The sequence below is a fragment of the Anser brachyrhynchus genome (assembly GCF_964034855.1).
Source record: "Anser brachyrhynchus genome assembly, chromosome: 5".
NCBI classification, from domain to species: Eukaryota; Metazoa; Chordata; class Aves; order Anseriformes; family Anatidae; genus Anser; species Anser brachyrhynchus.
The window spans coordinates 48,860,500-48,878,797 of NC_137699.1; the positions used below are offsets into that span (position 1 = coordinate 48,860,500).

The 18,298-nt window shown below is 43.5% G+C and overlaps 1 protein-coding gene and 1 long non-coding RNA gene across 6 annotated transcripts in view; one reads left to right on the forward strand and one right to left on the reverse strand.

Moving 5' to 3' along the window:
• LOC308196769 overlaps positions 1 to 18,298 on the forward strand; it is a 79,771-nt gene that overhangs the window by 32,310 nt on the left and 29,163 nt on the right. The window contains exon 4 of one of the 2 annotated variants that reach the window (XR_013952386.1): positions 6,221 to 7,345. The exons of the other annotated variant lie outside the window; for it this stretch is intronic. This is a non-coding gene — a long non-coding RNA (uncharacterized lncRNA). Of the gene's footprint in view, positions 1 to 6,220; positions 7,346 to 18,298 lie in introns of those variants that run through there. 2 annotated transcript variants of the gene reach the window in all.
• Positions 12,048 to 18,298, reverse strand: part of TTC7B (tetratricopeptide repeat domain 7B) — a 137,882-nt gene continuing 131,631 nt past the window's right edge. For all 4 annotated transcript variants that reach the window (XM_080596262.1, XM_080596259.1, XM_080596260.1 and 1 more), the window contains one exon: positions 12,048 to 13,037. In XM_080596262.1, the coding sequence (XP_080452388.1) occupies positions 12,816 to 13,037 (222 nt within the window). In that variant the 3' untranslated portion in view covers positions 12,048 to 12,815. The remainder of the gene's footprint in view (positions 13,038 to 18,298) is intronic.

Consider the following 18,298-nt stretch of genomic DNA (forward strand, 5'->3'; position numbering starts at 1 on the left):
TCACTGTAGATCTGGCAGGGCCTTGCCAGCAGGATTGCTGTCTCCAGGGGTTTGCCTCTATACAGCCTGTGGCTGTCTTCAGTCTCTCCTTTGTGCCTTATTGTGCACAAAGAACTCAATTTTGATTTTCTCTGAAACACTTTGTCTTACTGACTTCTACTCAGTTGCTCCTGTTGGATAGCTAAAGCTGTTCTTAACTAAACTGCATCTACATCTGATGTATACAGGCTCCCTCTTTCTTCTAACTGTATTTAATTCTAAGGGCTTGTTAGCTCCCCAGAATATTTTATTTTTTCCTGTTCAAAACAGGAAATTGGCCCAGGTGCCATTCCCTTGCACTTGCAGTAGTTTTGCTGAGTGTCAGTGAGAGGCAGGTACAGCAACATCAGGGTCCTGGAGGTAAAGTTGTGCCAAAATATCATAGCCGAGGGATTTGCACTGCATTTAGCCAGGAGGTTATTGTCTGCCTATGCTCAGACACTAATTGCTGACGAGACTATGTGCATGTAACACATCATGTTTCTAATCATGTAAACAAGTATTTTCCTGGCCTTGGAACTGGCAGCCAAAATGTGATTAAAATTCAGTGAGTTTCCTCCTCTCCCTGGTAGTAAGCATTCCCACTGAGTCAATGAAGGCAGCTGCGCTGGCCAGGGCTGTGACCCAAGCTGTAGCCTGAACAATAAATTCTGCGAAGGAAGAAGGACAAACCTCTGGGAATTGCCTGTTTCCTTAGAAGATCTGAGGAGCCTGTTGCTTGGAGGACCTCACTGCATCTCTTGAACAAGGAAAAGGCAGTGCTGCCCCACAATGGACGAAAGGGATGCGGTATCCTGAGGTATCTTTCAGCATCAGATATCCAGCTTCAGGGGAGGATAGGCTCAAAAGAGGCAGATATGTCTTTGCTGATCTTGTCTGCACCCACTTAAATCTGCGCTTCAGGGCTCCTGTTGATCACCTGCAGAGTCAAGGAGGAATTGCTCAGCTGACGGATGCAGACCTTGAATATGGGGATGTTTGTTTCTCTCACTGTTATTCCTGCCTTGCAGTGACACAAAAGATTGTGGCATCAGCAAGTGATGGCACACAGAGAAGCTGGGTTGTGTCCCCAGAAGTGCTGTCAGTGGAGCCTGGGGACTTTTAATGATGTGCAGAAGGAATTATATTTTTTCCAGTCTAGTTTGATGAAAACCACTATATAGCTATTTTTTTCTTTCCTTTCCTTTTTCTTCTTTCAGTAGCTTGGGGGGTTCTTTAACTTCCTGTGATCAGCTGGGAATTGCTGTGAACAAGCCCTGTGCTGCCACAAAGGACCTGAATATTGGCAAGGCCCATGGGGCTCCCCTGCTGTCTTCCTGTGTGGAGTACAGTTTTTGACTTTTACCAGCCTCCTGTGGACTTGGGAAGTGAGGAATGGATGTCTCCACGTCCCCTTGCTGGTCTCTTAACTGGTTTCAGCCGGCTGAGGGGTCCAAGCTCATATCCTGGGTGGATGCTAATTTATTCAGGAGGGCTTGCTCCTTTGGCAGATGTTATGCATTTCACTACATCAGAGATTCAGCTGTCAGCAGAGAGGGCAACATGCATATTCAGGGTCTCCTTTAATGTCAGCCATAGCAGAAAGTGCCTGCCACTCAGCAGTAACAGCTTGAAATGCTGTGGGGCTATCAGTGCGATGCTGTGCAAGTGGAGATCTCCCTCGTAGGCCTCTTGAATCTCACTCCATTTATTAGAAGGGGCGATTACTCAGATTTCTGTTCTGGGAGACTATTAACTAGCAAGCTAGACAGTGAATTTAAAGTCCACTAGGTACAGCACACTTGTACCCTACAGGGATAATGAAATGTAAGCCTTTCTTTTGAAAGTGTCTTAATGCACTTCTATTCCTTGCTCAGTGATTGCCAGTAAGCCTGTTCCCATGGCCAGCACACCGCGGTGAGGACATGGTGAATTTAGTCTGGTTACTGTGCCTTGGCTCCCTCAGGTAGTTATCTATGGAAATGCAAAATTTTAGGTAACGGTCTGACTTACTTTCAAAGGAGGTTGTTAGCATCTTCCATCTTATCTGATAAAGCTTCTAGTTGGAGCTGAGATAACAGTGAATATATTGTATGTAAGGGACCGAGTGCCCTGCTAATACTGGTGAAATAGCAGTTTGCATATGTGCAAAAAAGAGTTGATATAACTTAAGTATATTTGTAATTGGTTTTTATTTACTTAGGCTTCCTGTCTTGTAATTTCATCTTTACCAAGTCCTGGGGTGCATCAAGCCTGTCATTGCTACTCAGTTGAGGGAAGGGATTGACTCGCTCTGCTCTGCATTGGTGCGGCCTCACCTTGAGCACTGTGTACAGTTTTGGATGCCACCCATAAGAAGGACATAAAACTATTAGAGAGTGTCCAAAGGAGGGCAACTGAGATGGTGAAAGGTCTGGAGGGCAAGACTTATGAGAAGCAGCTGAGGTCCCTTGGTTTGTTCAGCCCAGAGCAGAGCAGGCTGAGGGGAGGCCTCATGGCGGCCTGCAGCTCCCTCACGAGGGGAGCGGAGGGGCAGGCGCTGAGCTCTGCTCTCTGGGGACAGCGACAGGACCCGAGGGAATGGCATGGAGCTGGGATAGGGGAGGGTCAGGCTGGGTGCTAGGGAAAGATTCTGCACCCAGAGGGTGGTCGGGCACTGGGACAGGCTCCCCAGGGCAATGGTCACGGCCTGAAGCCTGACAGAGTTCAAGAAGTGTTTTGTTAACGCTCCCATATATAGGTTCTGATTTTGGGGTGGTCCTGTGTGGAGCCAGGAGTTTGACTCAAAGATCCTTGTTGGTCCCTTCTAGCTTGGGGAGGTCTATGATCCTAGGAGCTGTTTGTTCCGGCCTCAGGTTATACTAATTTGTGGTTATTTTCTTCCTCAGGTCTAGGATGTTGAAGGGTTTCACTGTGTCACATTGGTTTCTTTAGGATACCAGCTAAGTACTGTTTTCAACATGACCAGGCTTGCTTTTCCAAGGCAGGGGTTAGCCAGCAGCCAAGCCTTGCCAACCAGAAGGCCATAAGTATATTTTGTAGAACAACATTTAAGGATAAACATATATACACAATGACACCCAGAAACATCTTCCATCTTCCAGAAACATCTTCCATCTTCCATGACAGCAGGGTGAGCTCACATTAGTCAGTATGTCTGGTACAGTGCCTCACTGCAGGCTCGCTGTGTGGCGTAGCTTTGCTGTGCACCACTTTGCAGCTCTCATGGTAGAGAAGGTGTCCAATCTTCAGCCGTTGCACCAGCAAAAGGACTGTAAGAGTTTTGTTGCTAAGGGATGGATTCAGAATGAGTTTTTATGATGAATGCTGTATGTCTATCTGACAGTGATCTGTACAGAGCAGTGACAGTCACAAGTCACCTCCAGCTGTGGCTAGCAGCAGGTTGTAACGCTCCAGCAGCTTGTCCACCTCTGGCTCTGGAGCAGGGAATTGGTGCTGCCAGAAGTGGCTGGCTTTGCAGGCACCTCGTTTTGGGGGCACAAGTGAGGCCTCTGCCAAGTATTTGCTGCCGTTTCCACACTGGGTTGATGGTTGGGGGCTATTGTTGGCCCTACCCTGCATTCACTTGTGAAACCTCTCAAGTCTGTCTGCCCCAGGCAGATTGTAAACCTACAGGCTGACTGTGCCCCTTCAGGCCATTTCCACTTCTCACCCAAGCTTGTCACAAGGTTTACAAAGCCTCATCCCCCCACCCCCAGAGGTTAATGTGGAGTTAACACAGGCACCAGAGGCACAACCCAGCTGAATGGATCAGGAACACTGATGAAGTTTAGGTTGACCCTTCAAGAGAGCAATCTGTGCTTCCCGGGGTCAGCGGACTTGAAGCAGTGAAAATCCGTGAGCACCTCCTGCTCAGCTGGGAATTTCATGTGTCATATAAATCCAGCTCAGCATACAGCCAGAGGTGCACAGGTTAGGCTCGTTAGACACCAACTTCCTACCCATAACAATTCAGCGCTGCTTTGCTGCAGTCCCCTTGGGCTCGGTGTGCCCATGTGCTCAGCCCGTGCCCAGCACGGGGCACCAGCACAGCACTAACACCATGTCAACATGGCTGCCGCACCCTCACCGGCCTACAGCAGCCCAAAGGTTAGAGCCTGTGCCCCCCAGATACGATAGTCCAGGTGTTGTCTAACCCAGATGGAGAGCATTTGGACCCACAGGTCCCACTGCACAGAGGAAGGCAGTCAGTTGACAGGGTAAGGAGGGTAATTCAGAAGAAAGCGCTCCCCTTTTGAAGCTAGCTGTCCTGCAAGGGAGACAGGTTTCATAAAGGCTGTATGGCATACAGAGTAAGGACCTCACCAGCACTCTGCGAGTGAAGCTTGGAGAGGGCAAGGTCACTGATTTGTGGAATAAATATACTTTTTTTTTTTTTTTTGTAAAGGTCAGTGACTGACTATGATAAAACTAAAACTCATAGTCACTGATACAACATTAGAATTTCTGCAAAAGATTCAGAAAACCTGAATTGTACCAAATGAGTAAAACTGGCAATTTTGGGACCATTCAATAGTACTCTGTCGTTGGCTAAACCAGTGCTTATTACAGAACTAAGCTGAACTTGAACACAGCAGCTCTGGCCATGGGACCACACCATGTAATTATCCTGCCTCTATTCTAGCAAGCTATTTATACCACCCCCACTCCATGTAGGCTGCAGCTGCTGCTGCGCCTGAGCGTCTCAGGCCTGGTAGGCTGCTCTCTGGAGGATGCTTTCTTCTAGGAATCAGGACACAAAAGATGTTGCTGCATATTGTTCTAGTGAAATGGAAATTTGAAGACAGAGAGCAAGACAGAGGCTGCATTTGTTACTGATCCGTGCTATCCTTTGCACCGAAAGGACTTTGACACATAACATCATGAAAAGAGCAATGGTAAATGCATAGTGGGGAGTAGAATAAAAAGGAGGCAAAAATCTGCATCTGCTTTTAAACTGCTTAAAAAAAAGGCTAATGTACATTACCTCCAAGGTGCTGGAAAGTCCAGCTTTTCTGTGGCATGTACCAGCCCTCAGGAGCACTCACCTGTCTTCCTCACTTAGTCAAAACAGACTTGAGCTGATACTGAATACTTCTGAAAATTTGTTATTTTCTCACCTTTATCTAGATCCTTTTAGGCATTTAGTCTCTGGGTGGGTGAGTACCTTTTATGCCCCATTTCCCTGTTTATATCCTTTATCTAGATAGAGCGAGGTCTTTTGGGCAAATCTCTTGTTTGCTGTGCCTTCATATACCCAGACCAGGACTCGTTGTGTACCCAAATTATCCCCCGGAGAACACCTCTGGTGTAGGCGAGACTTCTTTCTGTACTGGTACAGCTCTCCGTTTCTTTCAAGCAAGAATAAGGTCCGCAGGTGGCCTTGCTCTCTAAATGTAGCTAAGACTGCATCCCAAATACTGCCGTTTGTCACACCCGGTGGAAATCCTATTAGAAATGTCTGTGAAGGCTAAATGCTGACATGGCTATCTCACAGGCACGGCTAGACTGCCAGTACAGTCAGTCCATCGTGTGCCAGAGCCCTATGTTACTATTGGCCTAATTTGGACCTACAAAGTCCTACAAGAGAATGCTTAAAAAACTGGAACCGATGATATGCAGCACAATGTTTGGTGGTGATAATGGCCAAGAATCACAAATTAAGTCCATTTTGGGGCCAGGAAAGGAAATAGTTGTGCAATAGCATCACCTCCTATTCAAGCTCTCTACAGACTGGGAATCAAGGTCTGAGATAAGAATTGTGGGGTGAGGCTGATACACACTGAGGTATGCTGGCCATAAGAGTTGTTTTGAGTCTCCCAGTTGTGACCTACATGATCTCTGCCCCTTTCCTCCAGCACTTGTAATGAAGGTGGCTATGGGTTTAGATTCCTGTTAGACACCAACTTATGAATTCTCATGATGCATTTGTAAGTTACAGTGAACAAATTTCACATTATTTCTGACCAAGAACATTGACATAATCATGTAGTATATTTTTATCTTATGGATTATCAACATCACAGTTGCAGTGAATGCATTTTAACTCTCTTGAGCATCTCCGTTATCACCGAGTCTCTATTTTTCGAACTATAATGTAACAGGAGACATCACTAGCATAATACCTCAGGATACTATTCACAGCAAAGGCATCTCAGCTGGAACAGAATCCCACCATGCTCTACGCTATTGTGTTTCTTAGGGCAAGTGTGGTACTCTGGAGCCAGGACAGGAAAACTACTTTGCAAGTACATATGGGTGAGACCCAGCTGGGAACTGCAAGACCAACTAACTTGTGCTCAACCACCCTACTTCAGCCTCTGTTTTAATGAAAACGGTAAGGGAAACAATAGGGAAGATTCACAATGTGCATAATCCAACCTACCTAATTGCAGGCTATTTCTGAAAGGGGCTCACACCTCCTCCCCACTTCCACTGCCTCCTCTGCATTAAAAAAAATAAAAAAAGGAAAGGCCATGAGCACAGTGAGCTGGTCTGACTCATCGGTAGCCTCACACTCACCAGACATAACACTACAGGAGCAAAGCAAATGTGGGGACAAGATCTCCTTTTCAGCAGCAGCTGCCATGATTTTGGGTCAGGTGCAAGATGAAATCGCACCATAACCTGGCATACAAGCCATGTCCTGGTTAACCCTTTGTGTTACTGATGTTCATCCTTGCAGTAGATAATCCTTTGGTGATGTCTTTAACCAAAACCAGCTAATTAAGAACATGTTACAGTTCTCTGACAGCAGAAGATGAAAAATGTGCAAGGGTTTGTTTGCATCTGCTGGTGGGCTCTCTCCAGGGCTTTTGATAGGCCAGAGGCAGCTAGTGCCTACTCCCTTTTTTATTTTTACTCCTTCAGATGCCACTTCTGGCTGACTCAGAGCACATCATGAAGCGATTGTTCACACGCAGGTGTGTTGTGATTTACTGCTTCACGCGGCGTCTGCCACAGGCGGCTGAGCTGCGCAGCTTCTCCCCAGGTAGGCAGGGGCATGAGCACCTGTGTCTGCATGCCAGCCCTGTTGTAAGGTTGCTCTAGAAACATGGCTTCCTGCGGTCTGGCCACAAGTGTGGTGAACCAACAGGCAAACAGCACTTCTTCCGGAAGCACAGGTGTGGAAAGAAGTGATTGTAGCTCGAGAGCGAGTGGGTCCTGTGTCCTGTGTCAGTCACTGAATGCAGCAGCGGGCTGCTCCGGTTGCAGGACCTGCTCTGCAGTTGCAGTAACAGTTAAGGTTCCTATTTTCCAGCACCCAGGAGTTTATCTGTTCCCCTAAACACTTGCTTGCAAAATTAAAGGAAAGAAAAAAAAAAAAGGAAAAAAATAGAAAAAAAAAAAGGAAAGAAGCTATCTGGAAGGGACCCATAAGAAATAAATTGTTCAGTCAGAAGTTTGCTGTTTTACTACAGGAAAAGACTATTTTTGCAAGAATGATGAAAGGGAAGCAAACTTGGTAGTCATGTTTTATGGCCTCTGTTGCCCCCTCCAGTCCTACATTAGTAGTCGGTGCTGTTTGGAAAATGATGATCCTGGGAAAGCCTGCACTAATAAGGACGTCTCGGGCTCATTATTTGATATGCAGCTGATACACATTGGAAGTGAAAATTGGGGTCAGAATTTCCTTTTTTGGTATCTCCAACTTTCCGTCAGCCTGTTTATAGAGGAGACAGCTTTTTAAGAGCTGAACCTTGAGTCCTCTCAAAACTTTCTGCTGTAAGTGTTAAATGCACCTGTAACCCTGCTTTCTGTAGTGCTGCGATGGGCGGGAGCCCAGCCTTAACCCTCCTCCTCTCAGAGGAGGGGACTCAGCGACAGCAAGGATCTGAAGTGCGCGGACTTCATACATTTTTGAAGCTGCATCGCTGTGGTAATAACCGACAACTGTTGTCATTACCCATCGCTTACTGATTACTTTTTGAGGTGATAGACGAGGCACCTTTGGAATGGTAATTCTGTACTAAGAGTATCACTTTCTTGGAGAGATGATTTTAAAGGCAGAGAGGGAGCCAGGAGAGCAGTGAGCTAGTCACGCTAGTCCAGTGAGGACTGAGGGAGCAGGCTGCAGAGCTTCATACCTGGATGGAGCAGGAAAGGGTAATTTCTCCTAAAGAGATTCCTGCTGCATTTAAAGACACAATGGGAAATAATTCAGCATGACACATTTCATCAACCCTTTAATGTCCAAATTAGTTTTTTACACTCAGTTCCTCCAGATTTATAAAGCCAAAAGCCTTCTCTCTCCTACTTTCAGCTTTGGTTTGTGTTCCTGCCATACCTTATGGGCTGCATGCAAAAGATCACGTCAGCTGTTGTGCTTTGAAAACATTCAGGCATAAGTAACGGTATAGTGGTGCCTAGTGCTAGGCTGTTCCATGATTGGGTAGGTAATAGGAGCTGGACAGACGTGGTTATGTTTTTTCAAAGGATTTAGAAATTAAAGGTACAGTTTTATCTCTTTGAAAAAGTAATTAGGGAGCTTAGACGATTTGGAATAGGTGCTTTAAATTGAACTAGAACGACCAGGTGGCCAAGCTGGTGACAACCAGCATATCAGAAGCATGCACCCCTGAAATGTGGAAAAACTAAGCCTCACCAGCACCCTCCATCCCTCAGCCCACCCATACACACACTTGTCCTCCCAAAAGTTTGGGGTTCCATTTCTTTTGGATTCACTTCAGGTTTATCTTCACTGTCACACCACTTCAAGCCCACTTGCTGGCTTTGCAAGCCTAAGGGACTCCCATCAAGATCCACATAATCAGCAATGACAATGATGCAGGCCAGAAAAGGAATATTCATTATCTTCTCTATTGTCCACAAGTAGGATTGTTATCATGTAGATTTTTAGGATACTATAGATATATGCAGAAGTGCAACACATTCCAGCGTAGCCTGCCGGTGGGATCAGAGAATGTAACTCGGAGACGATGAGGTTAAACAGATGAAATGCGGAAGAAGTATACTTGCTGAAAGCGTATTTTAGCATACGTGGTTTTTTACTCGACGCTGGAGGGACAGGATGATTGCCAGCTTGATGGCTAAGAAAAATGACATATTTTAATTGACAACTGAACAAACAAAGAATTAGAGAGATAAATCTGGAACTCCAGTATACCCAGGCTTACACTGTCATGCCACAGTGGAACAGTCAGGAAAAAAACAGACTTTCAAGGAAAAATTTAGCATTTTTAAAAATAGCCTTTGATGTTTAACATGCATTTAATTAATGACAATTTTTCCAAAGATACAGTTGGATTAGTTCTGCTTAGATTGGTTCTCTTGTTCCCGTGGCTCTCGGTCAATCATGAAATTAAATAATTCCCGGAGTAAAATGGTTATCTGCACCAAAATTAGAAATGAACTTTAACCAATTACTTGAATAATTTTTATTTTAAGCAATGCAGATTCAAGCATTTTATCATGTGCATCAGTTTGTTATAACACCCCAGCACGTGCTTAGTACCCCCAGTGTGAATCAGTTTGAGCAGCACGAGCACGCTGCAGAATACCGGCAGTCTCTGTGCAACCTGCTATTGCGGTCTGCTGAATGAATGTGCCGATTCCTGCTGAAAGACTGGAGATCTCAAGCTCGTGCAGCTTGTCATTATAGTTGTATACAGTTATATATAGTCATATGCAGAGTGTTTGACAAGGCAGTTTACTAATAATTTTAAGCTGGAGCAAGTAAAGGCTGCTTCCTGAGGGGGAAGTCCTGTCCTGTCTTGTGAGCGTTACTACTTATGCAGTAGGTCAGATCAAAGAGCTACCTGAAGCCTTTACTGGGCTTCTACAGGAAGCCTAACAAAACCGTGAGGGACAGAGGAGGAAAGGGCTGGCTTAGTTTTCAGCTGGCTCAGCCCCTGATTTATTTTATAATTTCCCTGAACAGCTATTATTTCTGAAACAGGCTGGGGGAGCAAGAGCACACATAGATAGATCTGTGTATCAATGTAGAAGATTTTGCCAGCCACAAAATCCAGGAGCAAACCCTGATGCAGAGGGTGCTGACCTGCTGGTCTGAAGGGGAATACTTCCCTGGGACTGGTTGTTCACACTGGCATTGTGTGCTTCGCTTCTGGGATTGAGATACCAGAGCAGTCTGACAACAGACTGTGAAAGACCTTTCTGTATATCAACAGAGTATTAGATATAAAAATATTCTTGGCCTTCTCACTCAATGTACTCAATGAAGAAAAAAAAATCACACACATAACACCTAGAAACTTTTTTTTTTTAAGTTGAAAACTATGTTTAAGCAAGTGTTGCTGTTTAATTCATATGCTGCAAGGACTTCCACTTCTGCCTGAGTACTCCTGAATGTAAGGTCTTACTGTGATAATCCATTTTTAAAAATAGATAGCTGAGTTTTGACAAGGCTGTTCCCAAGAGGTAGAAGGCTTGTGGATTTACAGTGAAACCGATGCCAGTGTAAGAAAAATAAAACAGATGATATTCAGGTTCAACTGATACAAACAACAGCAGCAACAACTTCTCCACAAATGGAAGATGTGACACAATTAGACCGCTAACCTTTCCACGTTGGGAGTTTATCAAAAGAGGCCAGGGCTGTAAATTTAATGAGGAAAATGAAAGGTAAATTCTGCTATCACAGAATTCTCCTACACTGTACTTTTGTTCAAAGATCCCGTGAGGAAGAGCATCGGTCTCAGATCGATGTGCAAAGTGCCTCGTTAGAAAAGCTTTGGTATTATAATAAAAGGTGAATAAACATTGTGAAGGAGCAGATCTGTGAAAGGTATGATAAATCCAAGTAACTGAACTTAGAGCATAAAGGCTCAACGGGAACTGAATTAAACAAATAAAGGTTTTGCGATACCTTTGGAAAACCAGGTACCACATAGTAAGTGCTAAAAGACGTCAGGGTCAGGGCGTATATTATGAGCTGGGACTAGAAAAGGGAAAATGGCTGGCAAATAGAAAAGAGAATAAAAATGCCAAGGACAGGAAGAAGAAATCATGCAAAACAGGCACTTTAAAAGGGGAAGGGAAACTGATATTTCTGCAGTGAGCAAGATGACACAATTGCTGGTCTGGTTTTTAAATAGATTTGAAAATACTACCTATAAGGGTTTTTTAACCATTTTACAGAGAACATATGGTCTCACCATTAAGCAGATATAATTTGAAATTAGCCTTAGACTAGAAGGCACAAGAGATGCCAAAGAAAAAGTGATAAAAGTGAAGAGTTCCCCCCAGTTTATGTATCTTGCCGCTGAAAGATTCTTACTGGAGTGCAGAGAGTCTGTGTCGCAGTGAGGGTCCTCTATGCTCTTGAGGTAAGCAAGCTTTCTGGTGAGCTATGAAGAAAAATGTGTGCCATTATTTTTCTGAATCATCTGCTATCTTGCACTAAGCACTTTAAAACTGCTTCTTGTGACCAGTCAGGCAAATACCAATGAGCACTCAGTCTAACTGGGAGTCTGGAATTCTTCCCAGCTCCCGTGTAAGCCCAATATTTAAGCGAGCAGACACTGGACTGCCCTAGCTGTCACACCCTGAATATTCATCGCAATGAATGACGCTTACCCATGCATCCCAGGAAAACTCTGGCAGGTATGTGTCTACTAAATGTTTGGCCCTATTATACTGATATGGCAGTAATATGTTACCAGGCAACTTTCCCTTCAAGGGAAGTGAAGTGTGGGAGATGTTGAGAATAGTGCATAAATATTTAACGTGCTCTTCCTTACCAAGCACTAACAAGGTATACGTAAAAGTCCATGTATTATGGAGAAACAGAATAATCTGGCTTCAATGAGAGCTGGGGTGGAAGGAGTAAAAAAAAAAAGTAGTGAGGATTTAAGGAAACCTGAAATCTCAAATAACTGTACGATTGGCAAAGAGCATAGCAGCTTCTATTTTCTTTATGGTCCTCAAGGCATTTAAAACTTCGGTGTTGCTCACCATCAAAGGCAGCCAGCCACAGGCCCCACATCATTAAAATGTGTTCACGAAATATCTGTTCCTCCAGGTTCTTAACCAGGACACAGAAAAAATTCCATTTAAAAATCATTTTATTATTAACATAATCTTCCCATTTAGCCAAGTGTGGGTCATGTATAAGGAATGTTGGTAAATACTCCATTTGAGGCTTCTTTTTACATATTTCCATTGATAAATAAACTCTGAATTCACATAAAAAAGTTAAACTTAAATAACTAATATATTTTCTGTAACAGGCATACATTGGTAAAATATAAATATTCTTGTACTCAGCCTTTGCTCTAAATAGAGATAACAGTTAGCCACACATCACAGTTATTAACAACTAAAAACAAGAACTCAACTGATTTTCTGGCCTGGACTAAAATAGAGATGGAAACAGAAAATTCACATTTTGACTTTGGGCCAAAAGAGGTTGAGAGGCAGGAAGAGGACAGTTTTCATAACAGCCTTGTTAAAAATAGTCTGCTCTGCCACTGAATTTTAACTTGAATATATTATTCTACGTTTGGTGTTGATTCCATTATAATTTTATGTAACACTCAATTATCACTAACAAAATATGGCACATCATCCATGAACAATATAACGAAGTTTCAAAACTACCAGGGCAAAAACATAGGCGATATGAGTGATTTGGCTCTGGTTAGCCGTTTTGTCCTCTCAGTCTACCAAGATAATGCAATGTCTCTGTTTTGGCCACTTCCCTGCAAAAGACTGGAGCGCTAAAGTTTTTCAAACTAACCAGTTACCAGGCAGCCTGAAACACTGGGTTTCCTCACCCACAAGTCAGACCAAGATAAGCTGGTCAAGATACCCTCTCAAAGAACCCTGGGAATGATGGTAAAAGGGACAACGGGACTGCTAGCTTCAAGCTCCAGTGCCGTCAGGAAGCATTCGGTTGCGGCATCATCATTGCCTTGGGCCTGCAGCACCTCCCCCAGGCCGTTCCAGACCTCGTGGGCTGTGGAGTTCACTTGCACGGCATCTCTGAGAATCTTCTCGGCCAAGCTGTAGCGCCCGAGCTGGTGAAGAATCAGAGCCTGCAATAAAACAGCAGAAAAAGTGGTTGAGATTGGCCACAGTGGGACTTCCTGGAAGCTCAAATAATATATTGCAGCAGTGAAGTACGTGTAGGTAGCTGATGGGTTCAGAGTGCAACAGACTAGATAATACGCCTTTTTATTTTATTTTATTTTATTTTTAAAAGAAAATAAATGACCTGGAGTAGGGCTGAAGCAGGCTATTCAACACCAACAAGAAGTCAAGTGGCTTTGGACCAGAAACAAAGATACTGGAATGTGAAAACCAAGCTGAACAACAAAAACTCTAGCCAGCCACCAAGAATCAGTAAGTACCCGAGCTTTTGTGGCAAGCTCCGTTGCCTAAGTTCTTCAAAGGTGTGTGTCCTGAAGTGCTCATATCCTGCAGGCATACCTCAGCACCCACAGCAAGTCTTGCAACATCTGAGATCATAACTTGGCATCATTAGCTCTCAGCTACGGCAGTAACAACCAAGTTCAGCTTCATGGGCAACAGCCACGGCATTTGATTCAGCCTGTGGAATGGGAAGCGTGCTGGTACTAACACTGTACCAGTATCGTAGAGAATCCAGCAGGCAGAAAACTCTCAGGAACTTTCTGGATGCAGATTTTGTCTCTCTCTCTAAGGGCTTGGATCCGACTCAACACCACGCTATCCAAGAAGATGTCCAAACCCACTGGGATATGGCCTGAATGAACCAGTGGAAATCTTCATCCATCATAATCATCTATGTTACCGTGCAGGAAAAGTTTTGGAGCGACCAGTAAGAGAACATTACTCTGAGATTATAATAGTCCTAACAGTCGTATGCATTTTGTGATGCTGTATTGCAAAGTGCACATGGACCAAAAATTTTTCTTACCCACAGAGGTGTCCTGACCACAAGCTTACAGATTCCCTGCAACTTCTCAGCTCCTACTCCTTGCTCTCTGTACATCTATCCCTCCAATGCAACCTAAGCACCAACGATTAGAAAGTACTGAAATTCTGTGCAAACCCTGAATTATCCCCCGTGAGGTTCTGGAATTCTGCTCAGCAGGCTGACTTTCAGCATGGCCAGCCTGCTGGCTACATTGTGAGAGTAACAGAACAGACCATGCTCCAAAGAACAACCACACAAAGAAACATGAAGTTTTGGCAAGTAAATTAATAAATGCAACAAAGGCTAATTTGCCTAACAGATATCCTGTCATAAAGGTACTAGAGGGCTTTTCTGGTTGCGGATTTTTTAAGCTGTGAAATGAGTCAGCATTTCCAGAGTGGGTGAATAGTATTTCCAATAAAATAAAAAAAAAGATCAGATAACTTTTCTGCAGGAAAAGCACCATCCCTGAAAGCGATTACGGTGACTGGTAGGCATCAGATGTGAAACTATGAAAAATAAAGCAAGGAGGTGGAATATATATAGTATTGACTGCATGTAAATATATATATATAGAGAGAGAGAGGTAGTTTGCATGCAGTCAGTTTAGTATAACCAACTAACCTTAGAAACATCAAAGTGTTACTGATTTTTAAGACCTGAATCTCTAATTCATTTTCAATTATTTTTCTCTGTGAGGATTTCGGTGTGTATTTCATACTAATTAAACATGCAAGTTATTTGAATATTGGTAATTTTTTGTTCCAAATATGCCAGACTACTTTCCCCACTTGCTAACCACAAAGGCTGTTCTTTTAAAAGACAAAAGAAAACAACCAAATCTTGCAGATTTGCCTGTTGATGGGAACAGAAACAAGTTATGTTAAATCTGCTCTATTCTATATGGAAAAAAGCGTAGCTGAGTTTGCCTGGGTGATAGAACTAGAGCAAATACCACTTGTCTGGCTGCCGTTCTACTTTAATAAGAATATAAGCTGTTTAGCACTTGGGAGGGAACTGCTCTTGCATGGACAATCAGGTTGCATCCTGGTCTCTCATAAATTTGAGGCCACAGCCTTTTAGGTGGAGAGTCTCCTGAAACCCAGCCGCTCACTGGCAATGCTGCTGGCTGAGATGAGAGGAGGACTCCTTCCTCTCTTGGAGCTTTGCTTCCAAAGAACCAGTGGAGAGGAAATTAGACTCATTTCGTGTAGAGCATCAAAAGGACAGTAACATTCGGTCACTATAGCTGTGGGCTGAGCTTAAACAAGTAGCGCAGGAGAAAGAAGGCATAATATCCCCTGACTTATTAACTCCCTCAGAATGATGGTCAGATGTTATATATTGCCAGTGTCCAGCTTGTAGATCACCTTCCCAAATGGCTTCATTAAAATTCTGAGGCACAGATTAAATTGTCTGCAGTCCTTGCCTGACTTTGCCCTGTTAAGCACTCAGTGACAGACCCCGGGGAGAAGGAGAAGGCATGCCTACCATGCAGCATCACCCCTCAGTGACCTCTCACCATCACCCATCCAAGAAAACTGACCTCCAGTGTACCAGCTGTCAGCATATGCTTGCCCTCTGTACCCAACTCTTCAGAAAACAAAAACAAAAACAAAAACTCCTCTAAGGTTTCTCAGAAATCAATACAAATTATTGTAGTCCTTAACTCATCGTTTTCCTTTCTTTCCTAACTGGAAAAACAAGCCCAAAGCTAACCAGTTCTGGCCTTTACCTATCTGGCTGTAGATGTGCAGGCAGCATTTATCTAGAGAATAATGTTAGGTCTCTTGCTCTATGACTGGAGACAGGCTCGAGCAATACATCAGCTCTGCAGGAACTCGGAGGGGTACCTGAGTGACATACTGCTCACACCTTCACACCTGGCACGTTAGTTTAAAACCCAAACAGAAAGCCTCCGCCCGATAATGTCTTTATAAAGAGGCACACACACTTTTCATTAAGGAGATACTAGAGGGTTTCTGGAATCCAAATCAACTAGAAAAACTGCTACATTATTTACTCTAGTAAATAACAAGAAATATTAGTAGAAAAAACACCCGTTCCACAAAACATAATGAAAACAGTAACTTCCTTGAGAATTACACAAATATACCCCCCAACCTGTTTGTTCCCTGTACATTTTACAATGCTACAGTACTTGACAGAGATGTTAATGCAACTGATGGCATCCTGCTAAGACAGAGCAGCCTGCTGCAGCCTTTTCACTAGGTGATACATTTAAATTTTAGGATGAAAGTTATAAATTCATGACATTTGCTTTTAGCACACTGTAATAAAAGCCCCTAACACATGCGGGCTTCCTCATTTTGCAGCTTTGTGCGAATTTTAGTTGTAACTTTTCCCTATGTTTGGTTTGATTATTTTGTTTGTTTTTCTCCTAGCAGTTCTTGGTGATTGATTTTTGGCAACCTCCCCTACGTGTGTTTAGGCTTCCAGCTTCTGTCTGTTCAGAATGTCCTCATGTTATAAATTCCCTAACCAAATCTTATTTCTCTTTTGGCCTGTTCTACATGCAGAGGTTGATTTTGTAACTCAGAAAACTCAGAGGGAAAACTCTGATCAGATGCTGCACAGACAAGGCAAAGGCAAACTTTGAAGATTCCTTTGTGCATGAGTGCCATCATTACAAGAAGTAAGAGTGTTTTCATGGCTGTTCCTGTAATGTGTTGATATTTACTCTGGTCACTATGAACAATCAACTGTCCTCATAAATTTGTGGATTTCAGATCCTGCCTGCATTAGGAAGGGTCAACAGCCCCTTACAGTGCCCAGGCCTTTGTTAGAATTCAGAGCCAGGAGTAACAGTGACAGACCAATTTGCAAGAGTACACAGGGGCTGTCTTTCTAAAAAAAGAATATATTATTGTGTGCTGCCCGTGACAGGAGGTACTTTAGTCACTAGAAAACAAGGTTTTGCACAAGCTTCACATCAAAACAGAACAAAACCCTCCAGGAATTAATAAAAAGGGAAAAAAAGTGGTTCCAATTCTCTTCTCTGCCACAGGTTATTTTCCAGGTCTTGCACATTTCTTCTTCCTTCAGTTGGGAGTCTCAAAGTCTCCTTCTATTTATTCAACAATTTCAAACGTGCTTGCTCCCTCTATCAGCACCCTTATACCTCACTGCACATTGCCCCACATAAAAACCTGCTATTCTTCATTCATTTCTCAAAAACATCTGTCCAAGGATTATTTTCATAATGCTCAGCCAAATCGGGCCCAACCCCTGACTGAGGGCCCTTAGCACTGTTGTCAAAACATAAGTCATTTGTTGTTATCCAATATCTCCTAGGCACCTGCACGAATACAGTCAATAAAAACAGCTATTGAGTCTGAATACACAGAAATATCTTCACATTCCATCCAAAGCACTGGGTTGAATAATCTTCATTTATACTTGTCTCGCATATGTTATGGAACAGGGATTGTATCTTCTGTGCTTTGGATACTGTCTTGGCACTAACCTTGTTTAATGTTTTAACAAATGACATCACAAGAATTACAAGAGCGATGACACAATTAGAAAACAAAGTTAAGAGGATACAATATGGAAACAACAGGCTGATCGCGAGAACCAGAGTAACAGAAGCACAGCAGAAGTCAGTAACGGCAAGTGGAAAATAACACAGCAGCAACAACAAAGCAGGTCTGCAGCATGGTAGAAGCCTGTCAGCTGCAAGTAGCTTGGGAAAAGGACTTGGATATATCAGGCAGCCCCAGGATGACAGTGTGAAAAGTTGCCAGTGCAAAACAGGAAAACACAAGTGACATCAGGAGAGGTTTCCATTAGGCAGAAGGCTGTACAGTGACAGCAAGACCTCCTCTGGCACTTTTTGGGGTCCCTGTTCAACAAAGATCATTCAAACTGCAACAGGCACAGAAAATGCCTACCAGGATGATCGATCAAAATCTTAATTTACAAGAAAAGGCTAACAGAGTTGGTTTGTTTAACCTAGCAAATCAAAAACTGAGAGGAGATGAAGTTACTTGCTGTAAAAACAGTATAGAGAACAGTAGAGAAAAACTATTTTAGTTAGAGAATAATGTTGGCACAAGAATAAGTGTATATAAATTGGCTGTGAGTAAGTTTACCAAAAAAAGGTAAAAGCATTCCTGGCAATTGGGGCAGGGAGTTTTTGGAACAGCCTTCTGTTCGCAGCAGCAGGGCACAGACTGGGTCCTACAGGAAGGGCTTGCACGCTCTGATGGCTATGCAGATAAGCCAGGGAGCCTCCACGACTCCCGTTCCAGTACCAGGTTCTCCATCAACTGCATACCCAAGTTCCTTATAATCATTAGCAGAAAGTGAGTGATAATATTGTCACGCTTGTGTAACGTTATTACTTGATGCTTCTGTCATAGGAAGAACTTCCTC